Raw genomic sequence first — 21,937 nt, 5'->3', positions numbered from 1 at the left:
AAGGATTAAACTGTTATTTCTTACATATGTATCATTGTATTTTGATATTGAATTCCGGTACGTGTAATTTAGGCACAACGAGTGCTTCAAAATAAAGACTATTAGTAGCTCCACAATATTTATCTATTTAACTTCGTAATGTGTTACCAATTACAACTTTTATAAAATACACATCGTAACATTTTAAAGAGAAAATCTCAATACATGTAATCAACATGTTCTACAGTCTATTTAAATAATTGGTACGAAAGTTTGAATCATTATTCGAAGAAAGTTCAAATAACGTCATCTAGCATTTCAGTTGCGCGGCAACTAATAGAAGCACACCAAAATCCTGAAGGAGAAACGGAAACTAGTGAGTTTCCCCTCACGCGGCACGAATCCGTGTTTTCAACCTCATTGAATAATCCTATATGTAATTTAATATTTGTTTAAAACCCTAAAACGATATTGTTTAAACGTTTATAAGAACAGCAATTGTTCTAATAACGCTCTTTGCAATTCGGTTAAGAAATTTATATTTATGACATAAATAAAAACAAGTATATATGTAAATGGAAATATACATTCATGTCTATAATTATCGTGTAGACGTAGGCGAAAACAAAAGGCAAATAGTGTCACAGGAACTGCTTTGCGGCAGTATCAGGGAAGGCCACGGAAGTGAACAGTAAGTAACGACCAAAAATTTCTGTAATACCGACATAGAAACTTGCGTTGAAGGAATGACATTCGCGCTTCGCCTCTCGTTGGCGCTGTTGTTTCTTTCGTAGCGTTTCGCGTGTTGCTGGTTCTAATACGGGTATTCTTTTGACTAATATTAACCGATGCGACGGTTTTATCGTTTAAGTGTATATAACTCGATATTGGCGTTTCTTTTGTGAATGGTTTGTTCATCCTAAAAGAGAAAGAATTCTACTTTATAACTTCGCGATTCTTGTCCTTAGGAGGTTGCTTCGTATTGGCAGGTGTTTCATTGTCATAACGGATGAAATGAATATTTTTCTCTGGAAAGGTCATATTATTTCGTCCAAGAAATTGCGAGTTCGCTTTGTTTGATTTATGGCAAACTGTTAATGTACGTTGCCGGCTGATCCGATACAATTTACGAACGAATGTGAACAACGCTGAATCTACAATCACCGAAAGTGTGTTTTGACGAAAAAAATTTTCAACCGAACCAAGTAAGTACGAGAGTCACAAGATAGAATTTGTCTATTCAATCTGAGAAATAAATACGATGCGTGTAAATATCCTCTCTTCTTCTCCAGACAGTTTCACCACATCCAATGTTTACTTCTCCTTCATCGAGTTTACTAATTTTTGTTAAAATGCTAGAAACAATGAAAAGAGTCTCATTCTATTTTTGTTACAGCAATACTTTACTCTTTTATTATTGCAGAATCATTGGATATTCTTTTCATAATACCTTGTCAAGGCTCTCATTACATTATCCAAGGTATATACAAAACAAAGTCAGTTGTCATTAGCTCAAGGTTTGCATTTTTCAATTTGTGACATCAAGGTTGTAGTAATTGTTTGAACATGCTTACGGTGGTAGATAAATTTGGCTGGGAACCACCTGTTAGATTTCTTGTGAATTTAGAGTACCTTAGTTTTTGGTACACCGTCGAATTGAAGAATATCAAAATTAACAAAGAACCTTATTGATTGAATTGTTTATATATCAAAATATATATAAAAAATATACATAGGATATATATCTATTGGAAGATGCTTATCTGTTATCTGAACGTGAAAAAATCTAATGGATATTTCTTTATCTGTTACAGGAAAAAAAATGTATACTAGAAGGTAACAATCGTGGAAGATTAAACTATGGCCAATAGAAAAGACAAATCGTCTGCTGGTTTTGTAAGTATTCGTGGGTTTGACATTAAAACTGTAACTCACCTATGTACATATTAAAGATCACTGCATTTCTGCTGCGAACACGCGTATTTAAACGACAGACGTTAAAATCGGCACACTTTCGATTCTCGTTCTCATTCAGATACGGTTTCTCTCTCGTTTGAGTGATGTGTAAGTTTGCTACGTCAATTTGCATAAAATTTACCGATAAACAGGTAGACAATTGGAAAGCCGATATGTGGTGGTCGTTCGTGGCAATGACGTAAGAGTATGCTAAATAGATTTCATATCGTATTCGCGCCCATACGAATTAATAAATTGACCGGGAAGTCGTAGACCACGAATGCAACGATGTTCGACGTTGTTAAAAAGGCGCGAAAGAAGCGGCGTGGCCGGTACCGTGCAAAATTAAATACGGTTTCCGTGGAATGCACGTTCCAGACGCGTTGCATCTAATTAAGCGTATTAAACGTAAACGCTACTCGACAGCGATAAGCGAGTAATACGTAGGCATACATTTCCGCGTTTCCTGTCGAGCAGTTATCGGCTCTGTCCGGAGAAATGCGATAACGAAAAAACTGTTGCACCGCACACGGTTACAATTGGCATACATTTGCAATTGCAAAAAAAATCGCGTCAGTTTTCGAGCACGGTAATCGATGATAAACCACGCTATTTGGTATGAGTCATGGCGAATCGCTCAAGGTAAATCGTTCCACGTACGGAAAAGACTATGCGCGCAAAACCGCGTGCAATAAGACCGTACAAATTATTAGGACAAGGTAACGAGTTATCAGGGTCGTGACAATTTAACGCGACGAACCATCCGCGCTTTTATCATCTTAACTCGCGCCCTCTGTCTCTCTCTGCCTCAAATCTATGCAGTTCGAATATTAAACGTGATCACGGCTTAACCGTCGATGCGCAGTTCAATGATTCAACTGTAACAATTTTAAATCGAACGTTTTGTAAAATTCCCAGGTAATCCGTCGCTCGAAAACCGGTTCTCTCTTTTCGTCATTCCACGGGAATCCAAGCTGTCGCACTCCACGAAATTTTTAAATGTTCGGTGCGCGTCCTCTACTCGATTAACGGCCTGGAACAGGAGCGGAAACGAGGGAAGAGCGTTAACGTTCAAGCGTGCTTTTCTTTTCTAACGTTCAAATGTGGGGAATGCGAAAAACAAAGGAAAAAGAATACGAAACGAAACGAAAGCACGCGAGCACTGGTCGCGGTCGGTTACATCATCGACCGTGTTCGCTCGAGTGATCTCATCCGTGCGTGCGACCTTTTTTTCACGCCGTTGTCGTCGTATCTCTCCGCATTCGACCAAAAATCATGGACAAACGCATTCCTTTATTTGTATCGTTTCGAAAAATGTGACAGCGGTGGATCGAACGCTCGCGGAAAGAGTTCGCAGAGAGAAGGGGGCAAGCCACGTGATTCACGATAAAGAATGCCATGAAACATTCTTGAAATGAAAACAATTTGAATTCGCGGTCGTTCGCGAGGCTATAACAGTGGTATCGTGCGATTCAACGAGCGACTCGCGTCCATGAAATTGAGCTCCAGCGGTTGGGCAGAATATTATTATTTTATGCGCCGGTATGCTAAAGCCTTCGACTCAAATTTCAACCGCCCGGCACCAGCGACGCTTCGATCGCGTATAACAGGTGTGCATTGGATTTTGCGGCTCGCTTGAATTTTTTTTAATTTTTTTTATTTCGATCGTTAACACGTTGAAACAATATAGTAACAGAAATTTACATCCACGAGTTTAAGTATAATTATTCAGTAATCTAACTGGCATATTGTAATTTTCTAATAAATCCAATTACATAAAAAAATAGAATTTTTCTCGAAACGTTTGGATGGCGAACGAAAATTGGTAAAACTGCGTTCGTTAACAATTTTGAAAAGAAAAGTTTAGTCAAACACTGCTCTGCGATTCGTCAATGCTGCCGCATTATGCATGGAGTTTTTATTGCGGTTCTTATTATACAAAGTTTCGTCACTCCTATACTATCTGTGTTTTAGGAATGCATATTTATGCGAACAACAATTTTCAATAATAAGAAGCGACAAAAAACAGGAAAAAATTAAGATTCACCGATCAGTACCTTTCTACACTTTTTGAAAATAACATCGGTACGATATTTAAGAAAAAAAAAACCTTTTTTTTTTTTTGTCAAGTACCCCTTTTCATAAATGGCTACATCCTTTCTCTTATTTCCTTGGAAACTATTTTTAACAAACGGTACTATCTATCACAGAAAAATATGCCTTGTCCGTGACACGAGAGTAAAGGGCAAATTACCCCCCGGGCAAAAACAAGTTTGATATGCCCGATCCATAGTCCGACGATTTCCATCGAAATGTCGAAACCTTGAGCTATTCGCGAGTATGACACGATCGGATGGATCCTGATGCGTTCATCCAAAAGAACAACTCGTGACTCACGATCCTGCGTATTGTGTCTCCCGGGATGAAATAGTTGCGTTGACACCGGGCAACTGTCAACAATAATCTTGTGCTCGAAAAGATGCAGCTATTTCTAGGATGGTTGGTCGTGAACGAGGAAAGAATGAGAGAGGGAGGAAGAGGGAGTGAGTGAGTGAAAGAGGGGGGGGATATGAATGGGAGTGGAAGGAGAAACGGAACGATCACGGGTGCGTTGAAGTCCGTTGAGCGAAGTCGTTCGCGATAAGCGCACAGCGGCGTGGAGAAAACGGTTTCTCGTTCCGTCGATGAACATCGAAAGGCGCGACTGTGTACGGCGCACGCGAGCTAGCGATCCAGCTGGACGTGGACAATCTACGACTGCGCATGCGCATGCGCGTCCCACCACTCCACTCCACTCGAGTCACCGCGATTCCGATCTTCCCTTCTTTTGGTCCGTTCGATGACTCGCCGCCGCTGATGCCGTTACCTTAATCTTACGTACATCGGGCTCGGCGCTCGTTATCGAGAAAACGGACGCTGTTCTCCCGGTCGCGTACAGTCGGCTTTGATCGGACGAACGAACGAAAGAAATTTTCAAAGTATCGTTGCGTGGGAGGAGAGGGAGCGACGCGGGGCGAAATCGCGTTTTTCGTTCGCACGTTCGTCGACCGCTACGTGATTTTCGAAGCTAATCTCTCTTGAGCCGCTTGAGAAGTGCGCGCAGCAGGTGCGCGAAGAACTTCGCGATAACGTCGGTAACACGTTCCGTCGCGAGCGGAAAGAAACCTGTGGCCGCGATCGATGGAGGTGTCGGAAATCGGCTGGACATCAGGGGTAGTCGCGAGTTCGCGTAACGCTGTCCGATGAATCGTGCGATTGTCGTCACCAGGTGAAAGATATCGCTCGATCCGTTGTTTTAAACGATTCGACCTATGATCGCGGATTGGGTAAGAGTCGCTCTGTTACACGTTCGTGATGAATTTTCGTACGGTACTTCGCGCGGTGGTCGCGTCCGTGGAAAACTCTCGTTTGTCACGAGAACAATTTGAAAACGTAGGTGTGTGTTTCTCTAATTGATTTTTTCGTTGTTGCGTTTCAGCTGGACACATGGTTCGGCCGACCAAAAAAGTCCGGGCGTGGAGGTGGGGTCAGAAGTGGTTCGGGAAACCACACGATGCCCCGACCCCACTCTGGTGATGATTTCAATGAGATCGAACAACAACGGATCATCATCGAGAGAATGGACGAGGAAACGGTGAACGATAAATTCGAGGAAATGTTGGTGAGCAAAACTCGATACTTTTATGCTCGTTGTTCAAAAACGTTGTTTAATTCCACACACTTTTTACCCGGTTAGGCCAACATGAACCTGTCCGAGGAGAAGAAAGAGCCCCTACGACAACAGTCGGAAGCGAAGAAGAAGGAAATGTTGGTGCTGCATTACGAAGGTAGCATGCAGGGGAACAGGTCAAAGTTCGATAAACCGGCGGATTATATTCAGTATTTGGCGCAACCCGATCTGAGCGTAAACAAGATCTACAGTTGCGTGGAATCATTGAGAATAGCATTGACCAACAATCCGCTCAGCTGGGTACAAGAATTCGGAACGAAGGGACTGAAACAGGTTTTAGCGACGCTGAACGAGTGTTATCGGAAGTAAGTATACCCGTAGTGACGAATTGTTGTGTTATGTCACGGCATCGGGTAACCCGATATCAGTTCCGACTAAGAATTTCTAATCGTCCTGTTGTTCTATTCCAGTGCCTTCATATATTACGATAGGTAATTCACGTAAAAATACTATTCTCGCTTTAGATTTTGTTAGCGATAGAATTTTCTGCACCATTTCTTTTTTTTCTCCATTTCGCTCTTAGCTTTCGGTATAACGTACGCAAGAGGCGGAGTGAGCGAGTATTTTGCGTGCGTGTGCACGCGTGTCTCTCTGTGTGTGTGCGCGCGCGCGTGTTTGTATGTGTGTGTGTTTATGCGTGCGTGCGTGCACGCACACGTATCGAGTAACGAACCCTCATAGGCGAGGCACGCCGAATCCCACGAATATTGTTTTTACGTCGAGGTTCGATCTTTCTCGGCTGGAGAGAGATAGAGAGTACCTAGTCCTGATTAACGCTTCGGTAATTAGCGACAAATAGCAATACACCCATAGTTTCTATTCGTCGATTCCTTGCATGATGCCTGTGCGATGCTCCGGCTATGCGGCATACAATATACCAAACCACAAGTTTAATTTACTTGATTCGCCGCGGCAATTGCGTGCCCAGTTAAAGCCAAGTTTTTCTATCGTTTAACAGTGATAATCGCTACGAGCGTATACAGTACGAATGCATCCGATGCCTGAAGGCGATTATGAACAACACCGTCGGCATAAAGGAGATGTTGGCCCATCACGAAGCGCTAACCATTGTTGCAAGATCCCTGGAGCCGACCAAACCCTCCGTCATGTCCGAGGCTGTGAAACTCCTTGGCGCGGTTTGCCTTATCTCTAGCGACAGTCACAAAAAGGTTTTGGACGCCATTACGATGAACGGGGAATTCAAGGGAAGAGAGAGGTTTCTGCCCATCGTTCAAGGACTGATGAACAAGAAGAACGAGAACTTGAGGGTGTGTTTCTTTGGGTCTTTAATTTTCATGCGTTCCTCGTTTGTTCTTCGACCTATTCTCTTAAAACTATTGCAATGAATGCAATCGAATGCTCCGATGGTATTCCCTTGATCGGGTTGTAACGTTAAAAATCTGAGTTTCATAAATTCGGGTCCATTTTGCCACGGAAACTTTTCGTGTATGGTAGAATAGAAGGAGATTCGAAGGTTACCCGACAATGAGGTCATTGCTAAAAGCACGATATGCCCAAACAGGTGGTGTGCCTTCAACTGATCAACTCCATCATCTCCTCGGCGGAAGAATTGGACTTCAGATTGCATCTACGGAACGAGATCATGCGGGTAGGCCTGGCGGATATACTGGAGATGCTCGAGAAGGATGAATCCGAGGATCTCGCGAGGCATCTGAAAATCTTCAGCGATCACAAGGAGGAAGATTACGAGGAATTCGTGCAGAGGTTTGATCACGTTCGATTGGAACTGGACGATGTGAACGATTGCTTCGAGGTGATCAAGAACATGGTGATGGACACGTCTGCCGAACCGTATTTTCTGTCCATACTTCAGCATCTCCTGTTCGTTAGGGACGATGCCTTAGTGAGGTAGGAATGTTGGAGAACTGTCACTAGAAGGCAATACCCTCAACCTACTTTACACATCTATCTCTGAAATCATTCACCCTCTTTCAAGATCAACTAGATCCTGAAACCCGGTGAAATATTCATCGATGGCAGACCAGTGTCTGACCATCCTAATAGCGAGATCCTAGTGAAACACGTCGTTTCTTTTATCCGCAGACCAGCGTACTACAAACTGATAGAGGAGTGTGTATCGCAAATCGTGCTGCACCGTTCAGGCTGTGACCCGGATTTCAGCGCGACCAAGCGGTTTCAAATCGATGTGCAACCGCTGATCGATACGTTGGTCGAGAAGTCGCGGGCAGAGGAAGAGAGACGACTGGTCGAAGTGTCGCAAAAATTGGAAGAGGCGATAGCCAGCAAGCAGGAAGCCGAAGCGAAACTTCAACACGCGGAGAACAAGATCAGGGAGCTTGAACAGGGAGTGACGCGGCCTGGAGGCAGTAGCATGGTGAGTACTTCGAAGAACTGGAAAGATATCACTTGGCAGGAATTGCCAACCGTGTCGGATCAGACCCTCTGGTCAGCCTCTAAAAGCTTGTAATCGAGCAAAAATTGCACGACGGTGTTCACATTCTCCTTGATCCAAGCGACATCTTTCCAACGCTTCATAGTACACTTATTGTAGTACCTCATTGTAGTGTACTTCTCTCTGCGTCGAAGTTTTTGTTCCAATCCCGATGATTTACAGAAAGGTCGAACGTGTCCGACTTCACCCGGAATGGGAGGCCCCCCGCCACCTCCACCGCCACCATTGCCTAACATGGGTGGATCTGTCGCTCCACCACCACCACCACCACCGCCACCTTTTGGTGGCGGTCCACCGCGTCCTCCGGCGATGCCCGGCTCGATGGGGCCACCACCACCCCCACCACCGCCCATGCCAGGCGCAATACGAGGACCAGCCCCACCACCAATGCCTGGAATGGGCCCAGCTCCCCCACCGATGATGCCCGGATTCCCCGCGTTCGGTGCCACACCACCGCTTCCCTTGGGTCTAAAACCTAAGAAGAAATGGGAAGTCGAAGCTCCGTTGAAGAGAGCCAACTGGAAGGTGGTGAGTAACCCTCGACAACGTAACCTCGCTCCACTCCAAATATACGCGAGACTATCCCGAACGACGCGTTGCAGATTCTGCCACATAAGCTTACCGAAAAATCGTTTTGGATGAAAGTGCAAGAAGACAGTTTGGCGAGGCCTGAGATACTGGACGGTCTGGCTCAAAAATTCGCGTCGAAGCCGAGCGGGAAGAAAATGGACGACGTCGTAGACAAGTATTGGTTTCGATAATTCCAATCGAGTTTTTATTACGAGACGATTAAGCGAGATCGATTAACACGCGTTACATTTCCGCAGGTCTGCCCCGTCGAAGAAAGCTAAGGATCTGAAGGTCCTTGACGGCAAAGCAGCGCAGAATATATTGATACTCCTCAGCGGCACCTTGAAGCACATGTCCTACGAGCAGGTGAAATCCTGCTTACTGAAGTGTGAAGGCCCCGTTATATCGGACAATATACTGCAAGGACTGATACAGTATTTACCACCACCTGATCAACTATCAAAGTTGCAAGTCTTCAAGGATCAGTACGAAGAGCTGACGGAGGCTGAGCAGTTTTGCGTTACCGTGAGTGGTTTGATTTATCGTACAGGTAGCCACCTCGAGTTCGTTGTTTCTAGATAATCGTCAAACGTTCGCGATTCCACAGATATCGACCATCAAGAGGCTATTGCCCAGACTGAGATCATTAAGCTTCATGCTACGATACGAAGAACTGGTGCAAGACGTTAAACCCGACATAGTAGCGGGCACGGCGGCCTGCGAAGAGGTGAAGGGCAGCAAAAAGTTCGCGAAAATTCTCGAATTAATTTTGTTGCTCGGTAACTACATGAACTCCGGATCGAAGAACGCTCAAGCGTTTGGATTCGAGATCAATTTCCTCACCAAGGTTGGCATTACGTTCTATATAATGTCGATACCGGATTCCTCGATTCCTTGGTGAATCCAGAGTCTCCCAATTGCTTTTCGTTCTTTCAGTTGACCAGTACAAAAGACATCGACAACAAACTGACTCTTATGCACTATTTAGTCGGTACGATAGAACGGGAGTTCCCGGAATGTCTTAGCTTCCCGGAAGAGCTGACGCACGTGGACAAGGCTAGCCGGGTATCGCTGGAAAACGTCCAAAAAACGTTGCGACAAATGGACTCGAACATCCGGAATCTCGAGCAAGATCTGTCGAATGCCAAAGTTCCTCAATCCGACGAGGATATGTTTGTCGATGTTATGGGTGTATCCTTTTTGTTCTCGCTATCGATAGTTGCAGTTCGAATCTAAGTGAAAGTAGTCTTAATTTAGATTCGAATATCGCACTTTTTTTTATGAAAATTACTAATAACACCTATTAAGGAATACAAATATTCAAAAAGTACGATATCTCTTAGGTTGTGAGTCAGAGTTATCCTTGCCACTGTGTCTCTTTTTCCGAATGTAAACAAAGTTTTTTGTTTTCCTTAACAGTCTTCCGTTACAGCCGTTCGCGAAGAAAGCCCGAGAATCGTACGAGGTTCTTCAGAACATGTTCAAGAACATGGACAGCTTGTACACCGAGATTTCGGAATTTTTCTCCTTCGACAAACAGAAGTACACGATCGAGGAGTTCTTCGGTGACATAAAAACGTTCAAAGACGATTTCATGGTAAGTACACGAAGATCGTGGAATTTTGTTCGACAGAGCGGAAAGCAGTGAATCCAGAACCAGTCCTCTCATTCGAGTTTCCCCCGTTTTGCAGCAAGCACAACGCGAAATAATAAAACTGCGGGAGAGCGAGGAGAAGCAGCGAAGAGCAAGAGAGGCGCGTGAAAAAGCGGAAGCCGAGAAAGCGGCACGAGCAGCTCGTAAACGCGCTCTGGTCGACATGAACGCTCACGAAACGCAGGAAGGCGTTATGGACAGCTTAATGGAGGCGCTGCAAACTGGTTCCGCGTTCAGTCGACCGGATCAACGACGCAAACGTCAAGCACGGGCCGCTGGTGGTAAGTTCTATAGGACTACGTACGCTTCGCCGAAACCTGCGAGGAAGGAGACGAATCTCGCGCGTCGACGGAGGTTGACGATGCTCGTTAAACCGTACGAATCGAAGGAGGCCAAGCAACGGCTTCTCGCGAACGCAGTGGTCGCGCGAAACGGCGCGACCGCGAGTTCGCCTGTTCCGGTGTTAACGGAAACGGCGCGTGGGAACGCCGGCGACAATTACACGTATTACACGACACCGGAAGAGAACCAAGAGCTCTGTAGTCTGGTGATCGAGAATGCCACGAGAACGCCGAAACGCGAGAGATTTCTGTCACGGGTCAGCTCGTTTAAGCGCAAGTCACGTCACAACGACGTCGCGTACAGGAGAATACGTTTTGACGTTCATCCGGTGATCGCGGAAACACCCAAGAGGGACGTTACCGCGATCGCGTGTCGCAGCATCGACGAGACCGAAACGTTTTGTAATGTCGCGTCGTCGTACCGATCCGTTGTGGACGAACTGAAACGGCGCGAGACACCGCGGATGAAATCACCGTCTCTGTACAAGCAGACGTTGTTGGGCCAGGCGCGCAGACTTACCCCGGTGAGAGAGAGACGCGTAATAGTGAGCAAAACGCGTAAACGGAACAGCATCGTGCGTCGCGCAGTGCGCACGCGTAGACTCAGACACTCCAGATGCGCCCGCAACGGCAGATCACGGAAATCGTTCGATTCCCTGAACAGCCCGGCGAGCGAAAGCATCTCGTTGCCCGATCGACATCCGAGCGACATCTGCGTACGCGCGCCGGCAAACGTGTGCAACCGTATATCGAGGTCCGTGGACAGTCTCGCGACAAGAATCAGTAAAACAATCTCCAATCCATTGAGATCGTTGATACGTACGAGAAATTTCGATGATATCGCTCGTTGGAAGGACGAGAATCAGAATGACGTTTCGGTGGGATGCTCGAAGAGCGGACTTGACGAAACGCGAATTGAGATCATCGGCATCGCGGCGCAGCCGGCATTGTCCACTCCCACGCGTACCGTTCCGAACCGATCGACCGATCCCGAGATCATTCTCGTAGACGATGAACCGACGAACGACGCGGACATTCGTCGCGCAACTTTTGAGACCGGGTTGGTCAAACGAGAACACGATGGCGCACCAATCGCCAAGGGAAGTGGGCCGACTCCTCCGAAGAGAAAGAAACGAGAGAAAAAGATTTGGAAATTTTGGTAGAATTGGCGAAAGATGATCTGGTCGATCGGTAACGAGACCACACCGTATCCTTTGTATTATTGCAAGATTGGGAACGTCTTACACTGCCAACGAGCATTTCAACTCCGAGCGTTAACCCTGCTTTTACATCTATTTTTTTTTCTTTACAGTATTTTAAACCCAACGACGATACGCGACGCGTTTAATTGTCCCTGAGGCTCTATTATAATCTTACACAATCGATGCTTGTGAATTGGAAAACCAAACAAAGATACGGAAATAGCGCAAACGCGTTATTATTTGTAAACTTCTCGATGTTTGTGGTACACATTGCTATAAATCGATAAAAGGAATTACACTTTGGTATTGTAAAATATATATATACATTTTGCGGTCTTAACGATTTATTTATACCGAAGAAGGTTGAAAGGTTTATAAACGATAACGGGTTTGCATTGTTTTCGTACTTCACTTGGTTTTCTAGTATAATCGATCGTATTAACACGCGCTACTTCTATTCTTTTGTTCTTATATTTTCTTATTGCTTCTTATCGTTTCCTTTTTTTTTTTTTTAACAATCGACTGACACGACCGACTGATATAGACTGATTACTTTTAAACCAGAATTTTAAGCGTTAATTTTCTTACAAATATACCTAAAAGTTGTTATTCTTATAAATATTATTATTATAACTATTATTATTACCGGGAGAATTCATTGGTGCAAAGTATATAATACGTGATAAGAAAAGTACAAAATAAAGTAAATGAAGAAAAGATAATAAGAGATATATTATAAAATTGGAATACGAAACGAGACAAATTGATAGTGATAGTTTTCGATGTAACGCGAAGATCGTTTGAATTCGTGCGTCGAGTTGCAGAAAATTTTATATTCCGTTTACCTCGTTCATAGATAGGTTATGTCAACGATCAAATCTGTCATTTTAATCCGAAAAGTTCGTACGCGTCGTATGCGCACGCACGTAAATTTTTTGTATCGATCGTTTGTAAATCGTATTCGTTTTTGTACATACCGTAATTTTAGAGATTAATAAAGAGATATTTTGTGCACTGTTGATCAACACGTAAACTATTTTCGCTGCAACGGCCGATGGAGCAACGTAGGTTAATCCCGATCGAACGATGTCACTCGATATTCATCGATTAATTCGCATCGATCTTGAACGTGCACGCGCGAACCGACCGAGCTAAGCTAACGTAGAAACGTTAAGCACGAATGTAAACGGACGTAAACGTTTCTCTTTACTTTTGCAGCAGAGAGAAGAGCTCAACTAAATAGAAGTCGATCGCGAACAGGATTAGTCGGGCCTGGTTTACTGGGAAGAGAACTTTCGACGTAAGTATTTCGACGTGACAAACGTCATTGAAATTTTCCGTTTCACATCGTAAAACCGCACGCTTCTCGCGACGATGCTTTCGCATGTACTGTACATACCACGCTATCGCCACGATACTCGATACCTGATCGATTAATCTAAGGGCCGATGGGATGCGTATGGGGTTAGGCTAGGGGTAGGGGGCTATTTTCCAAAATAATACCTGTGTAATAATCATTGTTGCAGAGAACTTTTAAGCTCGGCATAATCCATGGAATAACCCGTTTCCGTCCTAAACTCGAAACTGTGATGGATCGAATCGTTCGATACGCATAAAGAACGATAAAGCCGGTAAAACAGAAATAATTTTCAAAAGACGCGAGAAACGTCTAATCTGCGTCGATCTTTTCACAAGAACGACACAACCGTTGCTTTTGCAAGTTGCATGTTTCGCTGAATTGTAATTAAAACGGACAAAGTCTTCCTTCTGCTGGCTGGAACGTTTGAAACGAAACGTTGCACAGCACGTACGTGTACGATACGACGGCGACCACTTTTACGACGACCAGTGCGAAAGCTTCGAATGTAAAGGAAGGAGAAAACCAACCGCGTTTAGTAGAGTTTGTACATTTTGTACCAATAACGAACGATTTTGTATTTTTAACACGTTTAGCTTCGATATCGCAGAAAAGAAACGATACGCGGACCATTTTCTGCGAACGCGAATCAATGTACATACATAAATACATATACATATAGATATACACACGAATCACGTTTTTTGCGCCCGTTTTTACTGCGCGAAGTCGCGTTTCACGGGACATTGGCTGCGAACATACGATACGTACGGCTTCCTTTCGTCGACGTTTGTCCGCGAATTAATCTCGAGCACGGTCGCAACGCGTGCGCCCTCCGTTAAAGTTCGAGAGCCGTGCCAAATTGCGGAAAACACTCCAGACGAATCGAATCGCGCGACGACATTGCGCATTCTTGCGCAAAATAGACATTAAAGTAAACAATGGAATCGAGTCATAGAAATTTACAAGAATAAAACGAAAATTAAAAAAAAAAAAATACCAAAACCGTACACATAGGCCGCAGCTAATTTTTAGGAGAAATCAATTTATTTTTCGAATCTCGAGGTCGACGATTGTTTATATTGTATGTAATTACGTTGAATTTTAAAGAATCAAATTGTATCTATATTGTGAATATGTGAATTTAGATAGCATCAATACATTGCGATCAGTACAATCGATCGTGTCGTGTTTTTATTTCACAATGCAACAGAAATACCTGTGGGGAAAGTTACGCCTGGCGAATTCGAAGTTCGTTAGATCGCGAAAGCAGTGTGTTCGATCGTCGCCGGGCGACGATCACGGTTGCCAAGAGTGTCGCGCGCGCGTACGCACGCGTATATCCGCCAACGGGCTTCCAGGGAATCGAGGCTGGGTTGTGCGACGCATTGGCGTAACAGCGACACATCCGAAGGGAATTATGAACGGTCCGAATCCGACTGCTTCGTTCGACGTTCGTTCAATCGATACGGCCGCGTCCCTCGACTCGCGAGCATTTCATTTGATTTGCGTTGCACGGATCGAATGGGGGTATGGCGGATTTAAAAAACGGTCATTGCCAAACTTCAGTGACATGCGTACTACGCTCGACTTGAAGGACCTCGTGTAAACAAAACCACGTGACTGAAACAGGGCCAAAATGGCAGAAGCCTTGTGTCCCCGATAGATAACGACGCGATAATATTCACGCAAGTTTACAACGATGAAGAAATTGCTCGCCCTTGGAATCAGTTAATGGACGATAACGGATATTGACAACAGATAATATTTCATCGTGCCAAGAGCAATGTTTACATAAGCTTTCTAACGAAACCTCCGCCATCGGTGATTTTAACTGTTAATCGGATCTTTTTTTCTCTCGACCCACTGTACACAGTGTACCAAGGTAACTCTCACAGTCACGTGGGTACTGTTTACATAAAGTCTTCGTCAAAGTAAACAAAAGATATTCAACTAACACGGATCCAGAAATTAATTGCTTTCGTGTAACAAGACTTTCTTGTTTCTCTTCTGGTAACACCGAATGACTGCATATTTATTTATACGGTGTACACTTCACCAGTTGATACGACACAGGAATTAAAACGAACCGAGAGTCGTTCTCGCGACATAAAGGAGAAATTGAAAATTTTCGAGCGTAATAGGAGACGTGTACAAACGTATATTGAAACGATGTACGTCTCGAGTGTTTGATTTAGAAAAGGGTGAAATTAAATCTGTTGTAATTCGACAATAAACAATTCTTGGACCGTTGTTTGTTGTTGATGATTTTTTGTTTACTTGGACGTCTAACTGCTTGTTCCTACAGTTTGGTGTAACTTTTATCGACCACGCTATACTATATTCCGTTTCTTTGATTCTTTCCGGCGTACATAGGGATCGCGAAGCCCCGCAACGGCTACACCGGTGCCCAGTGTATCGCGCGCGCGCACACGCGCGTACGCACGCGCGAGCACACCTGCGGGAGAACGGTTGATCCATCTGCAGGCGGGGTCGCGTATTCGTGCGAGTACCCTGTACCTTTCTCGGCAGGGCAGACGCGTGCGTTGGGCGAACGAGTGTGTGGGACAAACAACGAATAGACGGACGCGCGAACGTAGTGTTTCCCCTTGTGTACGCGCCCCGTTGTAACACAATACGCCGTCCGAATTGTTGGCGCGATCGACGCCGATCCTGGTCCGTCCGGTGACCGTTGCCGAAGCGACAACAGCTGACGGTACAATACGTTTTCGTTAGTGTCGTTCGAAACCTCTGGTACGCGAGCGCGAACGACAGCGCCCGCAACGTCCACGAGATTTCGAACGTCGAAATATCTTGAACCGATGGCTCGCGGCGCGACCTTGTTCAGACTCGTTACCGGGAAGGAAAAGGTGTACGAGGTCTTCGTGCGACATCGAATCCTCGGCGGTGCTACGTCGAATCTCGACCGGACGACAAATCGACACAGGAACCTGGCCACTCGATCCTCGTCAACACCGATACGTCGTGTCCCCGTTCGATCGTGCGTGCTGGCCGTTCGCTCGTAGACGTTTCGCGAACATATCCGTTGGGCGAAAGCAACGGAGAATTTTCGGGCTGTGCACGGTGTTACCCTCTGGTCGTCGAATCGTGTCGCGTTTCAACGGCGAAACGTCTCGACCGCACGATAGAATGAGAAGGATACAATGAACGTCCCCATTGTGTCGGGAGACATCGTCGAAGAGGATAACCCCAAACCGCGTTTCGTTCGGGTAAGTAAAGTCGCGGGAATCCACGAATCACCGTCAAACTATTTTCCTATCGCTTCCTTCCAATCCTCCTCTCCCCTCGTCTCGGTTAAACCCCCTCCATTTTCCATACCTTTCGCTTTACGGGCCGCCCGTTATCGGGTTATTATCAACGTCCGCGTCGACGAACCGATACGGAAGAGAAGCGATCTGTGAAGGAAAATGGAAATAGGGAATCAAGAGCGAGGATGTCCGACTACCTCTCCGTTTGAATTTCTTCACGCGCGTTACGCGACGCGGCCGTCCGACTCGCAGGCGTTGATCCGCTCGCCGTTGTTTATCTTAAGATAAGAAAAGTTTCGCAGGAAGGGAAGCTTGTACACGGGTACATACGGAGTAACAAACGTTAACGTACTGTCCCATTTTTTAGGGCGATCGGTTCTGTTTTCGTCGGAAATGAGAAAAATTAGGCTTACCGTTGAAAAAATACACGTTGAGATACATTCCGTGCACTACGCGGTCTTGGCATGCGTTGGCATCGTAGCGGCGGTAGATGGCAACGCGCGAAAATTTCTTCGTCGATACCGAAAAATCGATACCGAACGTGCAACGGTTCTCGATCGTACGCCATCTTGCACCTTATCGCCGAACAAGCTGGTAAATGTTGTTAACCTGATTGACACGCACAGGAGCATCGCACTCGGTACGTTTGAAACGCAGAACGCTGATTACTCGTACGTGCGTCATCTTTGAATTCTCTGCCTTTGCAATCGTTCACAATGGAAAACTACGAACGTGAAATAATCACGGTCACGTCCCGATGTTTTTCGACTTTGTAAACGGTTACCGATCGTCGAAAGGTGAAACGCGGAAGATCGAATTTCGACTTTCTCCGCCCATCGACGTAGAATATCGATCCAGCGCGCAATGTCTCCCGGAAGGATATTGAAATTGAGAAAACACATGATCGATAGTCTATATCGAAGATACATTGTCGAATCTCGATACAAAGATTAACCCGGCAAAAATGCAACTAGCGAGATCGAGTAATCAAAATCGATCTCCAATTAGTTCCAAACATACGCATACGATAAACGTATTCCTGACTCCACGCGGCGTAGGCAAACACGCCTGTGGCGCAACGATAAACAAAATGGTTAAAACTGCGAAATGGAAAGCGCGTAGACGTTTCTTTCGTAAATTCTTACGAGATTCCTTGGCATTTTACTTGGACGAGTTCTAAGTGATTCGTTACAGCGTCCAATACGTGACGCATGTATAAACAGTCTTCGCCTGACGAGCTACGCGAATACAGAACGTAGAAATCGATTCTCTTGCGTAATCAATTACATAAAAGTTGATTGCTCGCGACGAGTCGTCCCCGATGCTTTTCTATCAACGTAGATAGGTTTAAATGTTTCGGGTCGAGCGAATCGGAAGGAGAACGAGACGACGCGTATCGACGGAAAGTTTGTTTACGGCTTCTCGTCGATAGTGCCTTCGACGAAAACATCGGGCGATGTCGCGCACGTTTGATTCACGAAATACAACGATCGAAAATGTTTCTTAAATATCTTCGACAAATGCTAGTTGTATCGCACGAATCGATCTCGAACCCGCGAATCATTCGAGCAACTCGTGTGTTTAGAGCCGAGACAACGAAATTGAAATCGCGAAACGCTCGGTAGGTTAGCTCGATCCTTGACGCGACGCGATCCGAGCGAAGGCGAAGTCGAGCGAGCCGCGACGAGTCGGAGCGAAACTTACCGAGACGAGAACCGACCGTGACGAGACGTGAGAGTAGTGGGGGAAGGGCAATACGGCCCCGATCGGTCGTCAGCTAGAAAGAATATCGTGGAAGGTGAGCAACCGGTGGGCCGTGTTGCGCGTTGCGCCGTGCGCGCCGAACGACGCGAGTCAACGGTGATCCGTAAATCTTCTCGGACGATCTTTTCCTCTCTCCCCACCCTTGCCGATTCTCCCACTTTATTCGCGAACGCAACACCGTTCCCGGCCCTGGGAATTCCGCTTTCCCGTAGAAAAGAAACGTTCCGCGGAAACGTCGAACGCCGCCGTACTTCGTTCTCGTCCATAAACGACGCGTTTCCGCGGGCAGCGTGTTTCGTGCGTCTAGTTCGTGGTCGCGAGTGGAACGCGAGCCCGCGGTTATTCCCCGTAGTCCTGCCCGATCAGACGTCTTTGATCGCGCGGCGAGCTATGTAACCGGAGAAATGGATTTATCGTTGCGGGGCGAACGCGATCGCTTCGGGCTGGTGCTTCTGACCGAATGCCGTCGTACTTCGTAACGAGTAATTCCGTCGGCGCGTCCAAGGATCTTGGAGTTTGCCCCCGAGCAGACGCACGTCGCAGGGACAGGAAGCAACTGAACGCAAAGGGGATTCGTACGGAAACACCACGAGCGCAGAACGGTCGAGACGAATCGAAGAGTAACGTTTTACCGAGTTTAGACTGCTTTCTGATAGAGTCCGGAACCATGTTGATCCTTCCGGATTTAAAGTTACAGGTAAATCGGACTTGCTCGTTGCCAGACCGCGATGTTTCTTCCCTTGCGCCCGTTCGCTGTACGCGTTTCGATCAAGTCGTTCCGTATTTTCCCTTGACGATTGCGTTGCACGATTACAACGATCGTTTTCCCAACCATCCTTCTTTCAATCGTTCGAGAAAGATCCCGGCTGCGCGTCGCAACGCTTCGCACGTCCCTTCGGACGAGGAGCGTTCGTACAAAATTTTTAAGACGCGTTCCAACGAGCGCGCAGAAACAGAGTGAGAAAGAGAGAAAAAGAGATAGAGAGAGAGAGAACGACTCTGATCGGATAGAAGCGAGACAGCGGATGCTTCGTCGCCGACCAGACGGCTGGAATCGCAGGAGGCGGCGCAACAGGCAAACCCTGCATTTCCTGTTGCAACGCGAGCGTAAACAGCGTGCCTCGAATCCGGTAGAGCGTGCCTGGTCCGCTGAACTCGCGGCGCGATGCAACGCGTAACGCGTAACGATTATCGCGATCGCGGATCACGATGTTCGAACGTGTCTCCCGGTACACGGTTCCGAAGCGATCACCGAGATCCACGTATTTATTTTCATCGCGTAGACGCGATGACGTGGATGAAACGATCTGGGGCCGACGACAGGTTCGAACGTCGTTCGAGAATGGATCCCGTTAGTGGCCCGCATCTTTACGTCGTGCCGAACTCGTCCTCTTCGATCTTCACGTCCAGATGGAACGCGTTCGCGCGAAGGTCTTCGACCGCGTTTCCCGCTGCTCCTCGGCGTATCTCGGTTCCGCTTCCGTCCTGGTTTCTCGTCCTAGCGCTGGACGCGGAACACCGTCTTTCTCTCTTTGCTCCCCTCCCCGCTATCCCCCACCCCCTCCCGCTGCCTCGTTCGCCAGCTTCATTCCGCTCAGCCACTCGAAACGCGCGCGCGTATGGAACGGCAACGAATTCGGCCCAATCGGTAGGAGTCGGCATCCCTAATCGACGAAGAAGCGTGCCGACCTTAAAATTACCGCGATACGCAGAAACCGCGCCCGAAGAGATAGAGCGGACGTTATCCTTCTCCCCCCACCGTAGTTCACGGAGTTTCTCTCCTTTCACCGAGAGCCGGCTGGTTCCGCGGAATCGGTCCATGTCTCTTCGGGGAGTCTCAGCGTGGAACGGCGCGACGGGACCGAACCAAGAGACAGCTCTCTTAGTCGCTAAACGGCTCCGCGCGCAACGGTAATCTCGACGCGGTCGTACGCCGGCCTCTTCCCGCCGCTCCGTCTCGGACTCGTTGCTCCGAAAACGCATTCGTTCGTTCGTTCTCGGTCAGGTGCGTTCACTACATTTAGCGAACGAACAGTACCAAAGGACGAATTCTGTACAATGTATACACGGTATACCAGGGGTGGTGAACCTTTCTCCGAACGCGTATCAAAAATTAACACAGACGAAAACGTAGCACGAGATGTTTAATTTTATTCCTTATTAGGAAAGATAGAACAAAAATTTTTTTTACCTAAATTTTGGATTTTCTTTCAAATTTGTCCCAATTTCGACGAAAGTAGGTAAATAGAGAATCGAGGTAATATTTCACACAAGATGGAATATTGACAAAGGCGACCATATGTTTTGTACAAACATCTGAATGGTTCGAACGATTCTGCTCGCGCTAAAGAGACGAGCAATATTTCATTCAGGTTGTACACGCGATTCGAATAATAATTTTCATTCGATGCGCAACGAGTGAAAAATTTTGTTCGCTCTTTCGTTATTCGAAACATTACAATCCGAGGAAGAATTTCGTTCGTCTGTGTCGTCCGATCGCAGATGCACGCGAAGTGCGTACCGAATGCCGATTGGCTTCCGTACATCTGTGTCGTTACGGAATCGTTTCGCACCGAGAGTGTCGTACGCTGCAATCGTTTCGAATTCGCGGCAATCTCCACAAAGGAACATTACAGTTAGACGGTCTCTGGGCTGTAGGTTGCGTCGACGAAAGTAAAAATCGAAAGAACTCGCAGACGAACTTCGCCCAGCGACCGAAACCGTGTCGTAGGATACACGCTGACCGAATCGTATCGCGACACATTTATCCCCCGCGATCGAAGATCCGCGGTTAGGCTCCGTCGGACCGGAACGCGGTTACGGTGACACGGAGTCGAACGCAGTAATAGTATCGCGCAACGTCGACCAGAAGGACGTTGGTCCGCGCGCGTCTCGTTCTCTTCGACCCCTCTCGTCGTCGATCATCGAAGAAAAGCGACTTTTCGATTCGCAGTTACCCGCGGATCGTCGTTACTCCGAACGGGCATGGAATAGAGCGTAATCGGAGGCGAACAATGCGGCTGCGAGAGCGAATACTATGTTGAAGTGGGCTTACTATGCGCCTCTGTCGAAGAATCGCGCATCTCCGCCGACCCCGTTGGACGAACGGGAGAAGAGGACGGACTGTGAAAATACACCGTTGCCGACTGCGCAGCCGCCACCGCGATTTTCGCGCATAGGAAACGCTTCCCCTTCTCGATCGGAGGACATAGAAATTTTGCGAGATCCCTCGTTGGCAAGGAAATATCTCGGGGTGAGGAACAACACGAGAGCAACACAGTCCTTTTGTTTCCAATTTGTGGTATCCGCAGACACGTGATGGTAACCATCCGATGTAATACGACGTGCACATTCCCTGGCGCCAAAATTGTAGTAATTGACTAGTCGAGTCTGTCGAGGGGTAGATCCTATTCCACATTCGCTCCGCCCTCGTTGTTGCTTCGAAGTCAATGGAACAGAAACATCGCGGTAACGAAGCGAACATCTGCGGGAGAAGAGTGAGAAAGTATATATGTATATATACACACAAATATATATATATATATATATATATATATATATATATATATATATATATTTGTAAGAGTGAAAGGGAAAAGTGAATAGGTATCAATGACGGTTCGAAAACAAACGAAGGTGGCGCCACGGTGACACTCTCCTGTATCCCGTGGCGATACAGTG

The 21,937-nt window shown here is 46.4% G+C and overlaps 3 protein-coding genes across 20 annotated transcripts in view; 2 read left to right on the top strand and 1 right to left on the bottom strand.

The window, feature by feature from the left end:
* Positions 1 to 614: 614 nt before the first annotated feature.
* Dia (diaphanous related formin 1) overlaps positions 615 to 21,937 on the top strand; it is a 22,820-nt gene continuing 1,497 nt past the window's right edge. Inside the window, exons 1-17 of one of the 10 annotated variants that reach the window (XR_012993562.1) lie at positions 615 to 670; positions 948 to 1,184; positions 1,794 to 1,875; positions 5,414 to 5,596; positions 5,672 to 5,970; positions 6,076 to 6,096; positions 6,624 to 6,933; positions 7,188 to 7,534; positions 7,730 to 8,021; positions 8,262 to 8,627; positions 8,702 to 8,844; positions 8,927 to 9,194; positions 9,277 to 9,516; positions 9,606 to 9,860; positions 10,102 to 10,266; positions 10,361 to 10,604; positions 13,085 to 13,166. Coding sequence is in view for 1 of the 10 variants with exons in the window: in XM_076322434.1 (XP_076178549.1) it covers positions 1,840 to 1,875; positions 5,414 to 5,596; positions 5,672 to 5,970; positions 6,076 to 6,096; positions 6,624 to 6,933; positions 7,188 to 7,534; positions 7,730 to 8,021; positions 8,262 to 8,627; positions 8,702 to 8,844; positions 8,927 to 9,194; positions 9,277 to 9,516; positions 9,606 to 9,860; positions 10,102 to 10,266; positions 10,361 to 10,604; positions 13,085 to 13,166; positions 13,393 to 13,414 (3,273 nt within the window). In the remaining 9 variants the exon portion in view is untranslated. The other 9 variants (XR_012993564.1, XR_012993565.1, XR_012993567.1 and 6 more) reach the window with 9 other exon arrangements.
* On the top strand, positions 10,615 to 12,885 carry LOC143152393 (uncharacterized). Its single transcript, XM_076322449.1, has one exon. The coding sequence runs from the start codon at positions 10,685 to 10,687 to the stop codon at positions 11,825 to 11,827; it is 1,143 nt and encodes a 380-aa protein (XP_076178564.1). The 5' UTR covers positions 10,615 to 10,684; the 3' UTR covers positions 11,828 to 12,885.
* Tilb (touch insensitive larva B) overlaps positions 20,384 to 21,937 on the bottom strand; it is a 12,978-nt gene continuing 11,424 nt past the window's right edge. For 8 of the 9 annotated variants that reach the window (XM_076322439.1, XM_076322440.1, XM_076322444.1 and 5 more), the window contains one exon: positions 20,384 to 21,740. The gene's annotated coding sequence lies outside the window, so the exon portion shown is untranslated. The remainder of the gene's footprint in view (positions 21,741 to 21,937) is intronic. The other variant, XM_076322445.1, reaches the window with a different exon arrangement.

The sequence above is a fragment of the Ptiloglossa arizonensis genome, chromosome 10 (genome assembly GCF_051014685.1).
Source record: "Ptiloglossa arizonensis isolate GNS036 chromosome 10, iyPtiAriz1_principal, whole genome shotgun sequence".
Classification (NCBI taxonomy): domain Eukaryota; kingdom Metazoa; phylum Arthropoda; class Insecta; order Hymenoptera; family Colletidae; genus Ptiloglossa; species Ptiloglossa arizonensis.
This window is presented reverse-complemented; position numbering and strand designations above follow the sequence as displayed.

Bases quoted from the DNA above. Each gene is read 5' to 3' on its own strand.
- LOC143152393 (XM_076322449.1), top strand. From the start codon at position 10,685: ATGCTCGTTAAACCGTACGAATCGAAGGAGGCCAAGCAACGGCTTCTC.